This window comes from Polyergus mexicanus, unplaced genomic scaffold, assembly GCF_030449975.1.
Source record: "Polyergus mexicanus isolate NDT 795.1 unplaced genomic scaffold, iyPolMexi1.0 SCAF_9, whole genome shotgun sequence".
NCBI classification, from domain to species: Eukaryota; Metazoa; Arthropoda; class Insecta; order Hymenoptera; family Formicidae; genus Polyergus; species Polyergus mexicanus.
Window position 1 is genome coordinate 8256335 of NW_027223329.1, and position 24229 is coordinate 8280563.

Genomic DNA, 24229 nt, shown 5'->3' on the forward strand with positions numbered 1-24229 from the left:
CACCGTTTGCAAAACTTTCGCGCCGATAGCGGCTTTATCAGACCCAATGGCGAGTGAGTTTTTAACACATTTGACATATCAAAAGAGTTTAGTATAATCGATACGTCCGGAGGAATAAAACATTAATTTTAATTAATTGTTAATAATCTCTAATAGTCATTAATCGTGATTATACGATAAATACGCCAAAGTTCTGTGACTTTTCTTTCTTGAACATATTATTGCTAATCGACGCGAAGTTGATGACTGATCGATCGTATACAATCAATAAATAATTAGATGTGGATAAATCTCGTTATATTTTTGTTTTCGTCCTCGATTATTTACTTCCACGAGTCTCGACGCTTTCATAAGTAAGGAAGTAAAGAAGGAAATAATATCAGAGAGAAAGAAAGAGAAAATTGTTTATTTTTAGAACGAGCCTTCTAAAGATATGAGAGGTACAATAAAATAAGGAATAAGAAAAGTCGGATTAAAAGAGAATGTCATAGTTTTAAACGTAGCTTAGTTTAGACAAAGCGCGCAAGATTATTGCAAACACTGTCATATAATCATCCCGACCGAAATCTTAACTGAAAAGAAAGACGATATCAAAGATGTTTGTTTCCCTATAGAGGATTGTGATTAAACTTAACGTAAATTTAGGTTGGGGTCTAAGAATTGCAGAGAATAGAAATTAACGGGAATGAAGGCTCTTCGGTAATATCGAGACGCAGACTTTTTTTTTTTCGATTCTTCTTTTTTTCGTATCAATGTACACGAAAAATAACTGATTGATTTCTTGCACAGATTTTAGAAGAATGGAGAATATTATAAATATGGACATTTTTTCATTATACACATTATATTTGTGATATGATAGATGTCTTGATATAATGATTATAATTCTCAGGAGAATAATGGAAATATATCGTGAAAAATATAATTGATATTCTTCGAAAACGTGTTTATTCAGAGATATGCATATAGGTTTCAGAAGAGATAAATAATATTATAAATACAGTGAATATTCTCATTATGCGCGTTACATATGCAATACGTGACACGTGTCTTAATGATATTAATTCTCAAGTATGATGAAAATATCGCGAGATAAGAATCCAAATTTTTATCCGAAATATTATCGCGTGTATTTAAAGAAAAAAACGCGCGTTGGACATATTTAATCTCGACCGTAAGCTCGTAATTCGCAATTAGCACGTGACGTGGAATGAGATAACTCTACTTTCATAATGTAGATGCCACGATACAAGTTTTCGCCGAGGAAAGAATAATCTAGATCTAGACGGCACGACGTAAATATTCGTTAAAAACATGCCTAGCTAGAAATTCGATCAAGAATCGCATGGCAGAAATCGGGAACGCCATATTTATTTTCACGTATAATCCCGTTTCTTGTATTAAACACATGACATACACAGCGCAGGGCACATTACATCTCGTTACGTCGAATTACATAACGTGTAAAAAAAAAAAAAAAAAAAACGAACCTAAAGATCGTCGTGCTATGCCCGTACTCATTATAGGCACGAATTCGGTCGTTTAGCTTCTCATTACGGATTTTCACACTTCTGGTTAGTTCGAGCGTGAAGACCGGGGACGAAAACGACCGCCATATATATACGTGTATATCGATGGTCGGAAGCGGGTTCAGTCTCAGGGGTATAATCAATTCAACGACAATCGTAACAACGGTATCAATACCTGGTAACGATACCGAATGAATTTTTGCATCATTATTGTACCTTTAATATTTAGATAATTCGAGAACAATGCGAAACGAAGATGATCGTCTCGAATTTTTCCTGGAAGAAAATCAATGTCTCGCGACAGCGAGAGAAAATTAATCTGTCACGAATATAAAAATGATGAAATACTCAGTACACGTTTACGTTGATGCTTGTCAATGAATTGCGGTATAGATAAATGTATTTATCATCGGCGAAAAGTAGAGTTTAGAATTGAAATCGGACGTCACTAGCGAAATCGGTAGCGCGCGAGCAAATGGATGCTGGACGCTGGAGCAGAGAGGAATCGGTGGCGCCGACGTCGTCCACGTCGTCCACGTCGTCGTCGGCAGCGGTGATGGTGGCGGCGGCGGTGATAGCAGCCGCAGCAGCGCAGGAAAGGCTCGCGAGAGAGAGAGGCGAAAGATATATAGAAAATCTGGTGGCGGGCTCTCTCTCTCTCTCTCTCTCTCTCTGGGCGTCGCGGGGCGGTGAATGACGTCACGTTGCTAAAGCGACGCGGCAACGCGAGGCGTCTGCGTGGGTCGGTGGGTGTCTGGGGGTCCGGGATCAATAGCGCGCGCCAGCAACCAGGTAGTAGGTATGGGTGCATGTAGCTTTCTCCACGGTGGCAGTCCAGGAGACGAACCTCGCGAGGTAGGACACTTTACGAGTCGAGCGAAGGAGAGATAGATAGGTAGATAGATAGAGTAATAGAGAGAGAGTTCGGCGGCCTGTCAGTGTCCGTGCGGGAGAAGAGCGGCGCTATGCCAATAATCGAGCGTAGCAGCGGGGTGTCCAGCGTCTAGGACTGTCAGCCTCTCCAGGTAAGAAGAGTCCAGCGGCAGCCTCCTTCCGTTCCGATCCTGGCTGCGTGGCCGAGAGCGCGCGCGAATCTCGTTCCGAATCTCGTTCCGAATCTCGGCCCCGAATCTCGTCTCCGCAAATTCCCGCGGCGCGATTTACGTCTGCTCGGCAATCGTAACAGGGAATTCCCGGGATTCTCGCTTTCTCTCTCTCTCTCTCTCTCTCTCTCTCTCTCTCTCTCTCTCTCTCTCTCTTGAGAGTGTAAAACCAATTGGACAGCGTGCGGTCAATCTGTAAGTCGATTGAGGCGGCATGTAAGGTCTTGAAGTAGAAACATCGAGCGAAAGAAGGCAAACGACTGCGACAGAACTAGAGAGAGAGAGAGAGAGAGAGAGAGGGGAAGAAGCGGGCACATAAATTGACAGATAGATTGGATAAGTAGGTACGCACGCACGCAGGTAGCTAGGCGGATGACACGGGATGGACGGGTAGAGGTTGATAGATGGACCGATGGGCGGATCGACGGCAACGCCGAAACGGACGGGACGGACAGATAAATATGGGCAATTGGCAGAACGGAAAGACGGATTTCGCAGATCAATCGATCGACGGTGTTGAGGATTGCGCGATCGGAAAAAATATAGTCCTTTTTATCAAGATCCGCAATATTTCGTCGTTACGTATAAACTGAGAAAAAAATCACAGAGATATATTTTGTTTTTAAAATTTTTATCTATCTACAATGAAATGAGAAATATTTCCATCAATTTTTTTTTTTTTTAAATGATGGATATACGTACATTCGTAAGAATAAATTGGTGAGAAAGAACGAACAATGGGAATCGAGAGGTGGCTTATATTCGCGAGGGTAATTCTAGAGAGAGAGAGAGAACCGGTTATGAATATTAAGTTTTAAACGCGCGCGCTCTATGCTAATTTTATTTTTCCGTCAAATTTTCCTCAACGATAAGCGTGACGTATATCTCGTCATTAAAGTTGCATCAAGATTGATAAATTGTTGGGACGCGTCAAATATACGATGCCGTTAAACTATAGCGCGCAGATGCATCTTCGAGCGCTTTATTTACCCTCTATCAAACGGCTTTTATCAATCAATGATCGATCACAGTGAGACGATCAGTCGTTTCGCGTGATAAACTAATTCGTCGCGGGTGAAATGCGGGTACATTTCTATACGTTATTACTCCGTAATGACGATGACAGAGATACACCCACGTACACACACACACACACACACACACACACACACACACACACACACACACACACACACATATATGGCAAACTCGGGGCATATGTCGTAAATCGCTTGCCTGCCTCCTCGCGGTAACCTACTCGCACGCTCTTCTTCTTTGTCACCATTTGTCAGCACCGTACCTAAATTATGAGTTACGATGTCCGCGTGGTCTATTCACGTAGCTCAAGTATGAAGAAAGAGTTTATTAAACTTGCAGAAGAGAAGGGAGAGATCGATATTATTTCAATACGCTTGTACGGTGAATTTCGCTCAATTTTGCGCAACGTTTAGAAAAGATTTCTCAGAAAATTGATTTCTCCAAGATTGATCTTTCTTGCAAATTTCTTTTTATCGTCATTTTCTTTTGCTCTTACGTGATATGCGACATTTTCGTTAAAAGTTTCTTATTTAAAACAAATTATTTCAGAAGATTAAATTAATCCGCATGTTTTATATCGCGAGTTTTTAAATCAAATACTATATAGATTGTGAAGAAAGTGATAGAGGTTGCTTGTTATCTCGTCTATTGACAAACTGCTAATTTCCTAACGATAAGTATTAGCGATACGAGCGTAATATAGCTACTGCTCTCGTGTCTTTCCGGTATCGCAAATTACTTTGATATTACTGATTGAAAAGGACCTCTTATTATGTGCTTGCTGGCTCACTTGTTTGCCGTTCGCGTACGGATCTCGTTAGGCGCAATCACACTCAATCATTGTCTCGCGTCCAGTCGAGATAAAGTACGTCAGACAATGCGTCAAAATCATTTTTGCGCCGTGCTTTGTCGATTACTTGGGTCTCAAATGGCAGATAACGGATAATATTGCGTGGAATATTCCATGACAAAAAATACCGCGATACAGCAGAGAGTAATACACAAAGATATATAAAACGATCAAATATTTGCATAGGTCTGCAGATTTGAAGACGTATAATTCTCTCGATTTCTGGGACGATCGCACGATTGAAAATATCTCGATCGAGGTTAGTCTTTATTTAGATAAGAATATCCATACATGTATACTTATATTTTTTATCACAGATCCGTAAATAAATTATGCTTTCAACTGTGATCGAAACTCATATGCTCGAGATCTTGGCAACAATATTGTAAAGGGGAAAGGATCGGACCAGGGGGAGGCGAACTGGCCGCGAGGCATTCGAACAGCGATTAGCTCTCTCAAGTACCTAGAATTTGCGAATTTCGGAGTCGGGGGTCAGGTCGGTACTTGAAACTTTCGGGTTACCCGATATTGCCAATCGACACGTCGTCGTGCCATATTTCAGGCTCTTAAAATATATAATTAGCTCTCATAATTATCTGCGTACGTCGCCGCGCAATTTCTGATCCAAAGTGGCGCCAAAAAGAGAGAGAGAGAGAGAGAGTCTTGTTCGAAATACACGTGTAACGATGTACGCGTTATTGTGCGCAGAGAATTACCGTGTGTGTCCTCTATCTATTGTTAAATCCTGGCACGGACACGTGGCGGACGGAGATTTTTCCCAGACGATCGCTTTTGTCTTATCCGACAGAAAATACCGCATTCTCTTCCGACGAAAATAAGTTGCGTATATTGGCAAGTGTTCAATTCTCGCGTAATACAACCACTTGTACCTTGAGGCAGGCGTCCAATTCGCATCAGCTTTTCAGATAAACTAATAAACGGTAACGAAACGGACAAATAGAATAGATCTCGTCATCTCGTCCGTGGATGAAAGATACCTCGGAGTCGCGTCCGACCTCAGTCCGATCTCGGTGACGACAATCGCGCCACGATTTCTCCCCCTGTGTCTTTCACAAAGATCCCCGCGAGTTGTGTGTGTGTGTGTGTATATATATATAATATCCGTATATGTAGAGTCTCTTCTTCCCCTCGCATAATCAATTTAATCTCGCGAGACAGTAGATACTCTCGTGCGGTACGGAGCAAAGGAATACACCAGTCTTCGCCGCGCTTTGATCCACACACACGTTGCCTTAATTCGATCAATCTCTGGGAGTTGGTGAGACACGGTAAATGGAGGCGTTCACCGCTTTGTGCCTCGCGCGCTCGTCGAGCTTCCTCGCGTGCTGTATTAAATATCGCGCGCGTATGATATCGTAATTAAGTGAATTATATAGTTTGGAAACAACGCCAGGGCTACGAGAACTCTGAGAAAGTTGACGCGTATAATTGACGGAATATAATTTTTAGACCCGGATCTTTGCGTTAAACGCGAATTGTTATCGACTTTTACGTCCGAGTTAAACCGCCGATAACGTCTGAATACGAAAAACGAGATATCTCGGGTCGCAAGAGAATAATATGTAGATTGGATACAAGTTTTAATCGTGGTTAATGCGAGTTTTCGCGCGGGAATTCGTTTTTCGCAGAATTTTTGTGAAGCTGTGCGCATCTCGTTTGGTTGCAGGCCGGCGCGATGTGGCCTGGAGTATTACCGTTACTGGTGTTACTAGCGGTCCTGCTGCATCCATCGAGGTAAGTTGTTCCGTTTCACATCGATAATTCGAAAAAGATCGCGAATTTTCGATAGCGATTCCCCCGAACGGGTTCCGGTCGCTCGACTCCGTCAAGTCGTGTCGCGTAAATTAATAATGCAACCAGTTATAGCGTTCTTGGAGCGTCGTCAAGACACGGTCTCGTGAGTGTGCAGCAACAGAAACATAATTCCGTGAACGCAAGTTATGGCTCGTAAAGATGTACATTATTGAATCGTACAGGATTATTGTTATGGCGCATAAAGTTTATACGAAGCTCATGGTGCTTAGCACGTTCGGTACGTTCAGAATTTTGTATGTCGATTTTATACGAAAGGAAGTAAAAATGGAATGGAATCTATCAAATAATTCATATAAAGTTTAAAAGAAAAAATACAATTTGCGAATGTATCCTTCTATACTCGTGTGTTCTCCGTGTTCTCGCGCAAATTTATTCTCAACGGTTACGCATGTGGCGTTAGGGAAAAAAAAATTTCTTTCTCCCGGAAATTAAATTCCTCACTGACGGTTTTTTTTTTCTTCTTCCTTCCAGATGTACGCAGACGCAAACGCAGGCGAAGGTGAACTTCCGGGAGAAGGAGAAGCAAGTGCTCGACAACATCCTAGGACCAGGCCGGTACGATGCTCGCATCCGGCCGAGCGGGGAGAACGGAACAGGTGAATATAAAGATTCTCGTCTGTCCTTTATTTACTCCCTCTGCCCATCCTCACCATGTTACCGTGTAATTTTGTATACCGACATATCTTGCGGCGAAGTCAGCCGAAAAAAGCGTGAATGTAGGGAGGAAATGGAAAGAAAAAAAGAAAAAAGAAAAAAAACCTGGATGAGAGACGGAGAGATACACATACATACAGAGGGGTTGAGCTCCTCCCGCTCCCCCCTCTCCACCCCCTCCTCCCCCTTGGTCGAGTGCGGAAAATTGAACGCGCGATGCAACACGATCTTGCCATCGTCGTCGTTAATGCGACGCAACGCGCAGACGACGAGCGCGCGTCCCGAGTCTATTGACAATATCGTGATATATATATATATATATAATAAGCGAGCGAGACGAATTGTGCGAGAATTTTCCGCATGTTCTTAGCGAATGCATACCGAGCGGCGAGAAATATCTTTGTAAACTTCGCGAATACGAACGGCGGTCCGGCCGGCCCCTTTGAAGAACGAGCCGCGATCGGCCTCGAAATCTCGTAACCGTGATTATTGGCAATATTATATTATCGCGATTATCTTGGAATTGTCACATATTGTCCCTTTCATTCATAAAGTGTACGAATCTCTTAATGGCTCGATAAAAATATCCGAGAAGATTGGCAGAACCGCATCATCTATCGACATTTGGCAGACATTTTATATATAAATGATAAATTATAATTTTATATTTATATATTATGGGGCCTTATATTATTATATATCTTGTACAATTTCTCAATATATATCATATCGCACAGACATCGAAGTACAGATTGATCCGAATTTTAACAAAACAAAAAAAAAAAAAAACCACGAAGATGGATCTCACAATAATGATCGTACTTTACACGACAAACTAAAGATCTCGCAAATTCCCTCGAGTATTCTCGAGCGACGCGAAAGAGCGATGTGCAATTCGTCTTCCAATCTTCTCCACATTGCGGGCAAGGTGTGTCAATTTTTCTCTTTCTTTCTTTCTTTTTTTTTTTTTTTTTTTTTTATGCGATGTGACAATTTCGAGTTCTAAATGAAAATCCGCCGATATCGATCGTCGTCGACTGCATCGTCGCGATAAATATCGCGATACCCGTAATCAGCTGGTCGAGTGGAAGGTAAGTCGTTCGTTCGGCGCGATAGATAAACGAAGCCAAGTAGAAACGAGGATGTTACCTCGTATCAACGAGAGACGACGACGACGACGGCGACGATTGTTTGGTCCAGCCGTGTTTATCGTAGCCTAAGTCGATTAACTTCTCAAGTGGCTGCACACGGCCAAGAGAGTACAACGATAGCCAAGATAAATTAATTAAATATCGGAATATATGAAATTATTTACACTTTGGTGGTTTTTTTTACGAAATCGTTCGCGTATTTGCTTTTACGTTCCTCTAAACGTTGAAGATAAGTTCGACTCGTTATCGTTCGCCGGCGAAATTTTCCGTATGGGGAAAAAAAAAAAAAAAAAAGAATCTTTTTCCTAGTATTTTTATTTCTTACGCAGTATGATAAAACGTTACATTTATATCTGTGTTTTTAAAGGCTAAATAACGCGCTACGCGATGACATTTTTATTATTATACACTTCACTATTTACTAGAATTCCGTTTATATAAAACGGAAAGTAATTGCATGTGAAAAATTCTGAAAGACGTGTAATTATAATTTACATAATCTTTAGAGAGACGTTGTCGAGAGTTTAGAACTGAAATCGCGAATGAAATTCTACCCTCGTTGTAAGGTGGCGTGAAAGAGTAATTGAATAAATCGTACACCGCGAGAGCGCGATCACGTGTCGCAGTAAAACGGACGGATGCGACCAGAATATTCCCCAGGCGCGCGATGCGTGCCTATCCGGTAGATATATATCGCGTTAACTTGGAATAGGAGAAGGAGGACGATTTGTGCGATTTCTTCATTATCTATTTAAAGGCGCGGTAATAAAGTGGTTTTTTTTTTTTTTATGATCGCACCGTCCCACGTGAGTCTTCAAAGGCATTTTTGCATTTCGCGAATGCGGCTATATATGTATATTCCGAACAGAGCGAACGGCGCTTTAAACATCGGATCGCGTGCCTTGATAAACGCGACGCTCGTTAATTTTATCGTCCGTGTATTAGCCGTGAATGCGCGCCGTTGGGGGTGAGTTTTTGCCCGGCCGGGAAGGGAAATTCATGGCGCTTTGCGCTCGGCCGTCACTTGGACGGGCTGGGGGCAAAAAAAAAAAAAGAAAAAAGAAAAAAAGGAGTCCGTCAAGATTGCATGCAACGGGACGGATTAACGTTACGAGGATATTGCGATACGTCGCTGCTGACAAGTAGACATACCGATTCGAGAAGCACTCTATCTCTCCGGGCGTAATTCGGTGATAGCCGATTATTGCAACCCTCGATCGATCGCGCATTCGTAATTTCGCCCCGTCCGTAATCAACGAGCCGTTTATCGTCGATGACGTTGCGCGACGGAATTAATCGATCATGGGGGAATGGTAAACGGCGCGTATGACGCATTCAAGTCCGGCGTCACGCTCTCGATCGTGTCCATCCTCTTTCGATCGATCGGGCGAGGGAGGGTATCTTTCTTTATAGTATTCTCGCTCTCATAATCGATATCTATGAGAATGACGAATTAAAAATTCTCATATAAAATATCTATATGTATGTAAATCTTTTCTCCACGAGTTTTTTTAATACACTCATATATATTCACGACGCATGAACGTAGGATTATATGAAAATTAATAATCAGTTAATGATGCACTCTCTCGAGTGAAAATAATGGTATGTGCAGTTGACGAATTTTCCGGAATCCGGAAACTAGATACCGGCAAGAAAATATTAATGTCAGATACGACGTTTTTAGCTAAAAGGGACGGAAATTAGGTCGGCCGAAAATTATGCGTTTCCATGAATCTTTGGGAGCGCTGGGCAATGATAGATCTGTAATTTATGGGCCTGCGGATCTGTATTTGCGCTCGGACTACAATTACCCGTAACACGCTACAGTATGTAACGACGTAATGAATGGCACGGTACCAATATCGATCAAACACACTATTTTGCTTCGCATTGTATGCCGACGCCGTTGATTTATATTACAATCTTGATGAACTGTTGTCGTTCAATCTTTCGCCCAATGTCTTGCGTTACTTACCTGCGATACCGACTCGATCTATTGCAATAGGTGGATAAGCGCTCACATTTGATCACATGTGGGCAAGTAAGGAAAAAAAAAACACGCAGAAGCATTTTACATACTCTCCTGGTTTCCTAATCGCGTGAGGATGATAATCGATCTCGCGATTTGGATGTACTTTTTTCGAAAAAGACATACAAAATTACTCAAGATTTTATACATCTGTTACACGTAATTTCGCAACTAAACTTAAGCCTGTTCTCGTAATAAAAACTGGATTGAAAATGTTTTCGATTAGCTTTCTTTTTTTTTATTATTATTTTTTCAGCGTTTAATATAGTTTCCAAAAAAAAAAAAAAAAAAAAAAACCTACACACGCCCAGGTATACTTATATACTCTTAATTTATGTATCGGATATCTTTATTAAACACATTTGCTTTTGACCAAAAAATCATTTATTATTTTCGAGGAATCTCATTGCATATGTGTTCAGTAACTGCCATACCTTGTACACGAAAGTCGATCCCCTTTCTCAGATAGATCGTGAGAATATATCACTCTTCGTTTAGCTTGCCCCTGACATGTTTTCGCGATCGTATGAAAAAGGCAATAGTAGGGAAATATTGTTATTATCGCCAATTGCCGTCTAGCTTAAGATAGAATCGAGTCTCTGGGACGAAGACCATGGCAGATCGCCACATGAGAGAGAACATTACACGCATATCCTTTGTAGTTGGCACATTAATTGTATCTTACGTGCGACTCTCGTCTTCTTCCGTCTGTGTAAAGCAAAATCTGGACCGAATAGCAACTATTGTACGCGATGTAACGAGCGTAAGTGACTTGAGGAAGATTCATAACTGGTGAAAAGGATGAAATACGTGAGCGCTCATGGAACTGCCTGATATTCCATCGCCGAATATTATGATGAACTACTACACTAGGTAATTAATCAGGCCAGTCTGTTACACGGTTAAATTTGCTATGGTGGAAGGAATTCGTCTTTCAATCAAATCTGTATAAAGTTTGATCTAGATACGCCAGTCATGCAAGCATAAATATATGGAAGATATGAAATGTCAAGGAAACAGATAAATATTCTCAAATGAAATTTTGCATCGAGGTAAAAATAATGAATGAAGATTGAATATCGCTCTAAACGAGCCATCAAAAACGGCCGTATTACTCGGTAATTAAATGAAAACTTTCACGTAAAATTGCGCGTTTACTTGTATATGTGTTATTTAACAATTAAAGCTTTACAGGACGGAAAATTGAGGAAAATTTTTGCATGTTTGTTAACGCTAAATTAAAAAGAAATATAACACGCATACACGTAGAGATATTTTTTTTATCGAAATGATATAATTACTTTGATCTTTTATATCGAAAAAAATACGTTTTTATTTAGATTTCACTTTATTTTTGGAATTGCATATTCTGTATGATCGATTAACTCCCAATATTAATCGTATAAAGAGTGATAAGGCAACTCGAGTGCCTTCTGACCTGTTAAATAAGAAGATGACATAAATGGCACACAGTAAACATTAACCAAATCAAAATAAAATCTATCGAGACGATACGTAGGTGTAAAATACATATTTACATTCATGTTTACATTACGACTCGATCATCGTTTTGCAATCGAAAGTTAAACGGGCGAAGCATGAGAACGTTTGTCGGAGCAGGTGTTAACACACACGTAACGGAAAGAGATCCACGTGTGGATACGATATCGAGAAACAGAGAGAGAGAGAGAGAGAGGGAGAGCGAGAAACGCACAGCATTGATTTGGCTGGAGTTCCTGGCTCGCGATCGGCATGCCATCCGATGCAGTTATGGTATTCATTCGCGGCCGGATTTGGCAGACCGCGACCGGATTTCGCGTTGGAAAGCCGTCACGCCAAATCGACTGGGGATGAGATTTTGGGGACGAGGAGAAACGTCGTCGACGTGTCATAGACGAAGGGTCAGCCCCGAACCCTGAGAAGAGACATTGTGCGTCGCGGAGAGTCAAGTCAGGCGTATCGACGATAATTATCGGCGCGTACTGCTTAACACGCAAAATTATCTCGAGCGAGCGCACACGCAAGTTGAGCCGCGCGAATAATCCGAGAAATACGGGAAGAAGGCTTTAACGCTTCGCGAACTCTCATCGTATCTCGCTCTTCGAGTCCTCGGATATCCTTTCATGCACGCTGGACGTATACGTCGTGCGTAAACTCGTGATCGTTAGCTCGTTACAATGCTAGACGGCACAAATATACGTCTCGCAATATGTGCAATGTGCACCGCATCTTTCATCGGACTGTCATGGAAAGCGAAAATGATTCTTATCGAGATGTATACTATTGAGATACGCGAATGGATTAAGGCTTATATATCGTGCTTCAGATTAAATCCTCACGCGAGAACGTTTTAGGTATGTAATTCACATGAATCGCGATCCCGCATTTTGTTATCGCGTTTAAATGACGAAACAGGACTTTTACACAATTTTCCTTGACGGCGCCATTCCAATTTTTTCGCGATAAATGATTTCTAGTTTTTTTCTTTTTCTTTTTCTTTTTTTCTTTTTCGCTATACTTGGTGCGTTAATCTCTTTTCATGACTCTGCAGTTTTTTCGTATTTCAAACTCCTGAGAAAAGAGATGTCACCCTCCCCCTCCCGCTCTCCCAATACGCGATTCCTGTGTTAATATTTGGAGCGGATTTTCGAGGAAAATGGAGGTAAAGTTGTCGTTGAGAATAATCATGCTTCGATCTCGGCAATATTTCGCGACTTAGGTCTCAATCGAGTTCGATGGCATAACGGTCCAAAACATACACTCGCTCGTTCATCACTCTTGATGATTATTACGCACCTATTTTTTCCCCTCTAATCAGCCCTGTCTGACTCGACGGGATCGCTTTTAAGTAATAACCGAGAGCGCGATAAAAAGATAATATCTCGGATACATTCCAGTAGAGTATGTAAGCCACCAGAAATGCTGACTCACTAAAAGGGAGCTGTATTGTTTTTGCCCTTAGATGGGCCGGCCATTGTCCGGGTAAACCTGTTTGTGCGAAGCATTGCGACAATTAGTGACATCAAGATGGTAAGTATAACGCTAATCAAGCCAAGCCTTTTGAAAAACCGCAACCGGCCGCAACTCGCCGTTTCTTCTCTTGCCGACACTTGCCGGTTAACCCCTCTTCCCTTATCCCCTTTCTCCTTTTTTTATTTTGTCTCTGTCACTTTGCAAAAACGCAGTAGGCGCAAAAGTAGGTTTAGGCGGTCTTGGTCTCATAATCGAATAGAGTGTGTGAGAGAAAGAGCGAGAGACAGAGAGGGAGAGAATGAAATCTCAGAGAAAGAGAGGGAGGGAGAGAATCCAGCAGCAACCGGACGACGACGACGACGACGACGACGACGACGAGCTCGATACTTCCTCGGAGAGATGAAACAGGTCGGCAAAAGCGGTAGCAAAACAACACACGCAACGTAGTACAGAGCAGCAACGTAGCAGAGTGCCGGTCAGCAAGCATCTTGCCCTCCTTTCCCCTCGTCTTGCCCACACCTTGCTAGCCACCGTAGCTAGCGGTCTTTTCCCGAGGGAGAACACGTTCGCGCAACCAACCACCATCGCCATCGCCACCTTTAACCAAAACGCTCGAGAAATCCCTCTGCCCCTAAAACTCTAGCACTCTATAGCATAGACGCAGGCATGTGGCATTCCAGCTTTATTTGCGTATGTTAGTTACGTCGTATTGGGTACGGACGGACTATCGGACGGACGCGGAGCGGCCGGATGAAAGAGTGACATCCGAGCCGCGCGGACGGACAAAATTGGAGGGGTGCGATTACACTCGGACCTCACGGCGTCGTATACAAGGACGAATCGCTTTTTCGGGTTCGCTCGTAACGCGGCCGCTATTAATCCTCCGACCGCTACGTGTCTCGATCTCCGAGTAACGTAATTTCGTACTATGGGAGAGAAGAAGGATTTCTCTGACTCTGTCTTTGTCTCTGTCTCTCTCTCTTTCTCTCGTCTTTTTACCCCCAAAGGTAATCTTATTTCTCGTTATTGCGGGACCGGAGCGTTATTGTGAGTTCCGAGTGTAATGCGGAATCCCCGAGACGACGCGCGCGCGCCTTCTTTCCAAGAAGAAAGTCCTTCTCGAGAGACACTTGAGGAACGTGTGAAAGGTTACACAGGACGTCGACTTGAGACACAACGTCTGTCAAGGCTTTTATGTCAGGTTCAGGGAGAGAGAAAAAATTTTGAAAATTGATGTTTCCTCGCAATGCTCGTAATGGACGCTCGACGCGATTTCGCGGAGGGACGATCGGCCGGCCCGTTGCACTTTGTCGAGATCGCGGAGCAAAACTTGTATTTCACATTAGATAACGAGATTACGCGTATACTGCATCGCCGCTCGGGCACCGGAAGTGCACGTCGAGAAGTTACATCGGACGCGTTCCGGCACTCTCTCAGGAAGGCCTCTTCGTGCGTTCGAATTCCTCCCGTATAAAACGCACTGTTCGACCAGATCAAAGAGCGATTTCACGAAGGAACGATCGATCGTTCCGGTGTCTTGTACAAGGTGCTGCTGTTCCGGAATGCTCGGCTTCAATTTTCACGACAGAATCATTGAAGGAGAGCGAACGTTATCTTTCATTCGGCGCACGCATATATATTTTCTTTTCTTTTTCTTTTTTTTTAAGAATAAATTTATTAAATCATGAAATTTATTATTATTATTATTATATCAGAGACCGATCGATTGTTTGCTATAAAAATTTGCAAATGATGTCGTATATTATATAAATAATAAAATTTCGAATCTAAGCCGAACAAGCTACACATTTTTGCTTACTTCTTGCAAGGAACCGCAGGTTGCTTATTGTCAAAATATGGGCAGAGTCGATCTTTTTTTATGCCAATTGATTTATGACAAGAGAAAATTTATCACCCGAACTTGGGAGGGAATGTTTATGTTTTTATCTGGCTCTCGAAGCTTGTACTTATTAGTTATCAAATAACGAAAGTATTTGATGCCATTTGAAAATTATAACCAAAGGAAAATTTCTGAGAATAATGAATTTGATAGAAATCTCTGCAATTTAAATGTATTACATATATACATATATAAAAGTATACAAATTATTCTTTTCTGTATTTTATACAATTGCAGCTGTATTAATAATTGGGTCGTTATAAATAATTTCCGACGACGATGACAAATATTCATTTTTTTTCTCTAAATATCCCAAATGTGTGTGATTCAATCTCGGTATAACTAATTTCGTGAATTGTGTATAATTTTCAGTATCATTAGCAAGATTGGGGTAATTTCGAGTATTTGGAAAGAGAAATAAATATATTCATTATTTGCGTCAAATGTTATTTATCGATCTCACAATAATAGCATCCATTTCGTTGATACGATTTCCCCCCCCCCCCCCCCGAACAAGCATTCGTTTGTGTCCCGCGATGGATTTGAAGGATTTTTACACTCGCGGAACGTCACCGTTTCCTATTTCACGTGGCGAATGATAATTCCGAATTTAAAAATAGTTGAAGTGGATCGGCGCGATATCGACGACAACGATCCCCCTGGCCGGATATCCCGACGAGCACCGCGTGTCCGACGTCTTGTCCTGGTTCATGTAGGGCGGAATGGTACGCAAACACTCTGTATGGCTCAGGACGATACGGCTGGCTCGTTTATGCTGCTGCGGACAGATTAAGACTCGTCTCGATGATGACGCGTAACGCATGAGAAGGGCGCCGTTGACGCTTAATCGCGACTAAACGCTGATAATGACGCTGCAACGCCGCGAGCCGCTAATCGCCCTTGCGATAGCTGTCGATAGCCCGCCGGGCTGTTTCGCTGACTATGTACAGTTTCCGATTAGGGTAAGACGCAATCCGATCGCACTGCGAAATTAGTTTCGATCGATCTTTGAGAGAGAAGGTGCGTAATAGAATAGGAATAGCGGACGGATTTATTAATCGCTTTCGCTAAGCTATAATTTTGACATTTAAGATTGACGTGTCGTTCCCGCCGCGATCGCGACTTTACATCTATCTGTATCTACGTTAAACGCGCGTTGTCTCAATTTTTATGCGTAAATATTAAATGGCCGTGTGTCTCGCTTCGATGTTAATCGGACCGTGATGGCGACATGGAAATTTCACTCGACTTCGCACGAGTGCGGACAGGGATGACTCTAGGTTCCCAGCAAAGAAAAGTCTCTCCGAGTCCCATGTGAATTTCTTTTTTTTTTTTCCCCATTTTTATTTGTGTCCGCGTCGCGTGCTATTTTCAATTTTTCTGAAGCTATTTGCGGGTGGGTTTTCGCAAAAGAAAAACGATGATCGAAACGCGCCGTTCGGGCAAACGAAGTTTCGGCTCTCCCCCGCGGCATGAATATTTTCATCGATTCTGCATCTCTCAATTTCGTTCTGTATTTCCAAAGTTTTGCGAGATTTTTACACCTTGGGGAATTTTTAAAAGAGAAATCCGGCACATGCACACACACACACATATATATATATATATATATATATATATACACTAGCGAATACGTTCGCCCTGCTCTGTCGGATCTCAAAGTTCAGGCAGATCCAATTGAGAGATCGGGTTAATTCGACATTGACGTGAGACAGATGTGCGACATCAAATGTGTCGCGAGGACGATGACGACGACGACGACGACGATGACAACGACGACGACGGCGGCTGTCATCGATTTTTCATCGCGTTTCCGCTTATCCGATCTTTCATATTTTAACCGCTCGATTGCGAGCAATTTATTTAATTTCCGTATCTCGCAATTCGCGTCGTTCGTTCGTCCCGCTTGTATCGATTATCCCCGACGTTACCTACCTACTTACCCTACCCGCCCATCCACCTATCTACCGGATTCTAGCGTAGATTCCGTGCGAGTAAACAAGGTAGCACGAGAGAATCCGTTTCGCGGTATCGCGCGCGATCGATGATTTCCGCAGATTCCTCGGAATAACGCGCGTTCCTGTACGTCATATATTATTTTCGCGGCCGCGATTCCTCCGAGCGACCGACGTGACCGGTTTTCGTCCCTGCGTAAAAATCCGATAAATCAAGTTAGGGAAATCGATCGCTCTCTCAACGACGATAGTACGAAACGGGGGAAAATAGAAGAAAACGGAGAGTCGAAGAAATATCGATCTGTCGAGATCCATGAATTCATCGCATGACGCATCGAGACTTCACTTTGGGGTTTAATAACGACGTTTTAACGACGGAGAAATTAAAAGCGAAAAAACTTTTAGCGCAAGCGATATACTTGTTTATTACGGTGGAAATACATGTGAATTACAATATATGAGGAACGCGATTACGAGCGTGAAACGGTTAATAAAACAGTATGCTTTCCACTTAGGACAAGGTTTATTGGCGCGTTTTAAAATCAGAGTTGAAACGTTTTCGCTGTACCAGCGACATTACGTTTTAACGATGATAAGCTCACTGGAACGCTCGTCGGGTGTTAAAGCCGATTCGTTCGATCGGAGCAAGGAGATGCGACGAATAAATGGAGAGAAAGAAAGAAAGAAACGAGAGACGGAAGCGATGAAAGTTACGGAGTATGGGACGGATAAATGAAATTCTCTAACGAAAAAAAATAATTAAATAAAATTATATAAAAATGTCAAGCAAATAAAACGCGACGAATAAAATAAAATTAAGCACATTTCGACAACTCATCGCCAATGTCGCGCAGGTGGTTAAAGGGGACTCAGTTTCTCATCATATCACACACACACACGCACACACGCACACATCTCTATCTCTCGATGTATCTGACTGCTGCTCAGCGATTGATTAATTTTGTTTGTTCTGTTTGCCATGTTAGATGGGCCCGCGGTTGTCCGCGTCAACATATTTGTTCGAAGTATCTCAAAAATAGATGACGTTACCATGGTAAGTTGAAAAAGAATGCAACGCCCCGTCATCACAGACACACACATGTGCCTCCTTATTTTGTGTACCGTACACAAGTACATACATACCTAACGCTGGGTGTTACGTTTACCATATGTATTACAATCGGCGCATATTACCTAAGGGAGCTCTCGGCGTTACTGTACATCGACGTAACGCACGTCGGCGCACAAACGGCGACGCGCTTAATGCGCGCGTGCGTTCCCCGGATGCCTCGTGCGCTGCGGGGGTGTACATATAACGATTACGTACGATGCGAAGACGCGACGCATACGGGGTGATCCCGTCGTTTGCCGGTGAATAGCCCGATGACAGGATTCGTTCTCGACGAATTTAGGATCGATTTTTTCCGCGAGAAATTGCAAGTCTCGCCCCGTGGAAAAATAAAGAGACTTTCAGATGAATATGAATGAATAATAAAAATTCTTCCATTAATTGCATCCGATTGGATTTTACGTCGGCGGAATCCGACAGATCCGAGAGACTCGATCGTTGACGTCAGGGAGTCGCGAAAATTTCGATCCCGAGTTCGCCGAGGACGTATCTCGATGGAAATATTCAGCGACAGCGCAGCGGTGGGAGACAACTTGTTTGTCGCACACATTAATTTACTTGTTACCATTAAGTCGCTGTATAGTATCCTCCTAATGCCCTTTTTCATCTCACGATGTATAGACGACACATTTTCAATCTCTCTACTTCTCTATGTCTCTCTTCTCCTCCTCCGTGCTATAAACACCAAAACACCCGTTGCGTATCTCGAGGGCCGCTCTCGTGGCTCTTTTGTAACTCCACCTCTACCGTCATGTTCTCTCTCTCTCTCTTTCTCTCTCTCTCTCTCTCTCTCTCTCTCTCTCTCTCTCTCTCTCTCTACGTTAAGCAAGTATCTATTCTGTATGTCTATGAATGAGATGGGACTTACGAATAGCACGACGCTTCTACCGCCTTCGCCCGTCGATATTAAACGCGATACTAAACGCATGACTGGCGAGGACGCGCGTTTCTACATTTTCGAAAAAAATTCATATCGTAGAAAGAACGAAGGGAGATGATAATGGAACGCGATACCAACTTAACTAATACAACTATGCAAATAATGCCGCAATGCTGTATATGGAAATATCATATTTTTAGACTGTTTATTTTTCATTTATTATTTACATAAAAGGATCGCAAAGTAGAAGAGTAATCCGCGTCCGATTGGTGCAACTCTGCACGAAAATGTTCGCAGAGGTCACTCGCAAATTTTTGTTTCAATGTTTATTGAGGTGGTAAAAAAAAAAAAAAATAATAATTTTATTATTATTTGATTTATTATTAACGAGAACTGCTTGGAATCTTTGTTTTACTCATTCTGGCGCAATATCTCATGTCGATGATCGAATATTCGCCCTTCAACAATCATTCTTAGCGTCTACTTAGCGTCGTGCTGTGCGTAATTACGAGATTCTATTAGAGTATATAGTATCGTTCACCCGCTGTTGTGTGGTAGATGATTTGATGGAGTTTCGTCTCTTTTTGACTTGTTCCCATTATGTTTATTCGCGTTGGGTCTTTAACGCCAAGTACAATATATATCTACGTATACATACACGCTGCCTCGCAATACAACAGACACACATACATATATCACACGTTTATTGGCGCGTTCTCTCTCTCTCTCTCTCTCTCTCTCTCTCTCTCTCTCTCTCTCTCTCTCTCTCTCTCTCTCTCTCTCTCTTTATCTCTCTTATGTACTCTATCATTTTTCCATTTATTTTCGCACACATTTCTTTTTTCTCTTCTTCTCTCTTTCTCCTTTTCGCAATATTATAATGACATACATCGATCACATCTATTACACACACACACACACACACACACACATGTGTACATGCATACATTATCGGATGTATCATTGATTTACTCATTAATCTTTTACTGCACCGTGCGATAACACACACTCGCTAAGGCATTCTCGTGCTGCTACAAAACTCTGCGGTAGTGTGCAACCTTTTTTATCTCATTCTTGGTAATGACTTTTTTTCTTATTGCTAAGACAAAAAAAAATCGTATCTCTGTATGCTGTACTTGTTAAGCTCATCTATATGAAAATGAAACACCACGTGCGATATATATTCATTCGTGCAACGAGGGAGAACGATCTCGGTAAAAGCTCACTTGTAATCGTTCGCGGGAAACCCGAAAGCGCAAGTCACGTAAGCGTCGGCAGCGTAATAACTAGCGCGAATCCAACGACTTAATGTAATCACGATTTAATTGCGAGGATAAAATTTTCAAGAGTCGCTTTGCTCGCGCGAGCCGCGAGATTTACCATTCAACACACATTTCTCATTTCTCTCTTTGTTAACGCGCGTGCAGTTTAGTAAAGTATGTACAGGGATACAGATTTTCCTCCGCCGTTTATCGGAGAAAAGGGAGTAAGGTAGACGCGTCGCTAGAGAGATCAATTGTGCAAAATTAATTTAAAAAATTGGAATTATCATTACAAATATATTCGCGACCATAATAATGTCAAATAAAATTGTCGCGTCTGTTTCTCCCTGTGATTTTTCTAAAATATTCGTAGCTCGTAGACGAGCGACGTCAGGCCGCTATATACCATATACTTTTAGAATAATGTTGTAGAACGTGACGTCCGCGAATAGCCTCATTTGACGGAAAATAATTCGAGGATTACCGAGAACAAGAGCGCGTCTTTGGGCGGAAACGGTGACTCGACATTGTGCTGTCGCGGCAACAGCGGGATTAACCGCGAATTGCCAATTGCGACGACGACGACGACGACGACGACGACACGACCTACGTCGTCGTCGGAGGCAGCGTAATTAGACAAACCTGGTACCAATCAATTATACGTGGGAGCGACGACGAGACGCGAAAGGCGACTTTGTCGCGGTTTTCTCGTTATAGAGTCGCAATTACTAACGCGCGTTTCATCGAAGCCGCCGGGTTCCACTTTGAGCCGCTTGTTCGTTTACCGATCGATTCACCGAGGTGATCAACCAACGTTACAGACCGCTATTTAAATATTCACGCGCCAAGTGCGAGAAAAGATGATGACCTTTAAGAATTTATCAGACACGACCGAGTTTCTCTCTCTCTCTCTCTCTCTCTCTCTCTCTCTCTCGTGCAACGTCCGTTTGAGTAATTTATTCAGTGGCCGATATTTCGCGTATGCATTATTGACGATAGCAATTCCATTAGTTCGATTCTCTAAAATACACATACACGTCACATATAACGGTAATGCATATATTATTGTGACAGCTCAAGATTAGGGAAATTCTATATATGATTACATCATTAATTTGATGCTAATCTGCGATATACTTGTTTTTTTTTGTTTGTTTGTTTTTTTTACCACGTGCCGCTAGATTAATCGCGATGGATCAGTGATTTATATCTCTCTGGTTAATCGCCGCATGGCTTTTCACTTATCAGTGATACTCGAAGTTTGCAGCTCGTGTAGCCTACTTCATCGGTATCGATGTTCTCATCACGCGCGAGATATGGCTGAAGAATAGATATTAAATACGAGATAACATGATAAAAACATTCGAGAGAGAAATAAAGAGAGAGAGAGAGAGAGAGAGAGAAATTGGTTGGAGAAAATGAAAAAAGATCCCTTAATATTAAATTGCAATAATAAGAAAGGATTCATTAGAATCAGAGCACGCAAACGTAAGTACGTAATATTCTATAATAATTGTGTTGAGATAAGAAAAATTTTCAAAAATCAATGTTATTGTATTACTGAAGATCTGTTGAATAGGATCAAAATATCCGAAGAGATTAAAATATTATAATTGATTTTATTATTTCAACAATTGTCTCGTAAATATTTATGTATACTTATGTATATGTCTACGATATTATTCGCTCCTCCTTATTATCACGAGGAGATATAGAACTTTGCGACATAGTTGTTTACCATCGTAATAACATAGAACAACAAGAGAATTATTCTTGGCAACTTATTACATTCATTTTAAGTATATTTAATTGTTTACGCGCACCAACAGGGACATTAACTTAATTCTCTAATGCTATTTCAAAGTAACATACTGCATCTCTTTCTTTATGCTAATATTTTGCGTGCTATAAATTAAAATTTATGTTTTAAAAGATATATATATATATATATTTATCATTCTTAAATATGTATATATATACATATTTTAAACTTGAGGAAAAAGAAAATATATCGGAGAGGGATAGGTACCTCCGTATATGGACCGTTTATTTTGAAAGTGGTGTAAGTCCTTTTTTTTAAAAAATGAGATATGACGTAATTTATGCTTAATTTAGTGTAAACTTTTTGTTTATAACTAGTTTGTATTTAATATCTTAAAAAATGCCAATGTTTTGTTGAATTTAAAATTGGCCGGTAAAAGAAATTGCGTAACCATTGATTATGAAAGTGGTGTAAGTCCAATTTCCATCACGATGCCAGGCCTATTACATACGAAAAATATAAGGATATGCAGCAGCTATTACCTTATATACCTCCTGTGCATCATGAATATTTCAAAACACTGCCACACGAAGAGCATAAATAATTAATAATACCAATATCTTGTGTTAAGTTTAACAATATATAAATATAATTAACGTTCGAAATAAAAAATACTAATTCTATTTTATTTCTTGTTATTATTTATAAAGAAAATTGGATTAATACGAAATATATTTTAAGTGATATTTGTTATTTCAAAATTGAAATTAAATGATATTTACAATTGACTAATTATGAAAGTGGTGTAAGTCCATTTGCAGCCTGGAAATATATATTATTTTAGTTAAATTCGTCTAAAAGAAATTTATATAATCAAATTACATATTGATAAATTAGTACAAACATTCCCAGACTTCACATAATTAACCTATATTTTTTAATTGTCAGATCTGCTAACATTTAATTTTCTCGAAACAAAAGAAAATGGACTTGCACCACTTTCAAAATAAACGATCCATATCATTAATCAGATTCTAGGAAAGAGAAAAGTTAGATCGGATAAAAGATTGATTTGTTTCTCCGTCACACGCTCGAATTCATGCGAAATGCAGAACAATCGCTCTCCAGCGATCCACGATTGTCGCACCGAGGGGGAGAAGCCCCTGTGAATCTCACTAGAGCGGCAATATCCGAGGTCCGCTTATTAGATTACGAGCGTTTAATGCAACTGCAATTCGCCGATTAGCGGCACAAAACATTTTCTGATCTGCCCGGCGTTTAATAAGGACGGGCCGAAAGCGTACTTTGGACGATATTTCGCAACCGTTTCGAGCAGATCGCGCGCGCGATTTAAGAGAGATTTATTATAAACGATGAAAAATATCGGGATGTATCGGGATCCGATTTAAATTATCTTCCTTTTACAACGGGGAACGGAAATATATAGATAGCGTGCCTTTGAACCCGAAATATTTTAAATCGCGCGAATTTACGATGCGCTAGTTGAGAGAATTTTACTCTGATGATACGAACCCCCCCCACCCCCCTCCCGAGATTGTCACGCGCGGCGATGCGTTTCTGAAATAAACTTTAATGAACGTTAAATTGATGGTCCGCGACTTTTCAACGGTTCATTTTAAAACCGAGCGCGGTCTTTCAACAATCGATATTTAGCGAACGTCAACGAAGCGAAAAGAATTGTATTTCAGGGATTGTCAAAGATTTAATGAACGTTCTGTTAAAACGATATGTTCTTTCTTTCGCGAGAATACGTTCATCTTTTTTACATGTACACACACACATATATACAGAGCATTTTCACCTACGTTTGAGTCACGTGTTTGCTTCATATTTTTTCACTTGGACATTTTAATTATCGAACTTCTTTGTCTTTCCTTATTGATGGACATTATTCCAATATCTTGGAACGCGGACGAACATTTTATGATTCGTTAATGAGAAAAATAAAACGTTTTTACGTGTTCTTTATAAAAATATATATATATATATATCGAGCTTTTAGAAAAATTGTACTAAATTAAGCAATGTTAAACGGCAGATTAAGAGGCACACATGAGGCATGATGTATTGTATAAATCTCTATAATAGATACAGACACAGGCGATATGAAAATATAACTTATATATATTTTATGTTTACGTAATACGTATGCGA

General features: G+C 41.1%; 1 protein-coding gene across 9 annotated transcripts in view; it reads left to right on the plus strand.

Annotated features, from left to right (window-relative positions):
- Positions 1–24229, plus strand: part of Gluclalpha (glycine receptor alpha 1) — a 69078-nt gene that overhangs the window by 26896 nt on the left and 17953 nt on the right. For 2 of the 9 annotated variants that reach the window (XM_070301355.1, XM_070301353.1), the window contains 3 exons: positions 6208–6275; positions 6828–6952; positions 18008–18075. In XM_070301355.1, the coding sequence (XP_070157456.1) occupies positions 6217–6275; positions 6828–6952; positions 18008–18075 (252 nt within the window). In that variant the 5' untranslated portion in view covers positions 6208–6216. Of the gene's footprint in view, positions 1–2342; positions 2555–5668; positions 5810–6207; positions 6276–6827; positions 6953–13155; positions 13224–18007; positions 18076–24229 lie in introns of those variants that run through there. The other 7 variants (XM_070301360.1, XM_070301351.1, XM_070301354.1 and 4 more) reach the window with 6 other exon arrangements.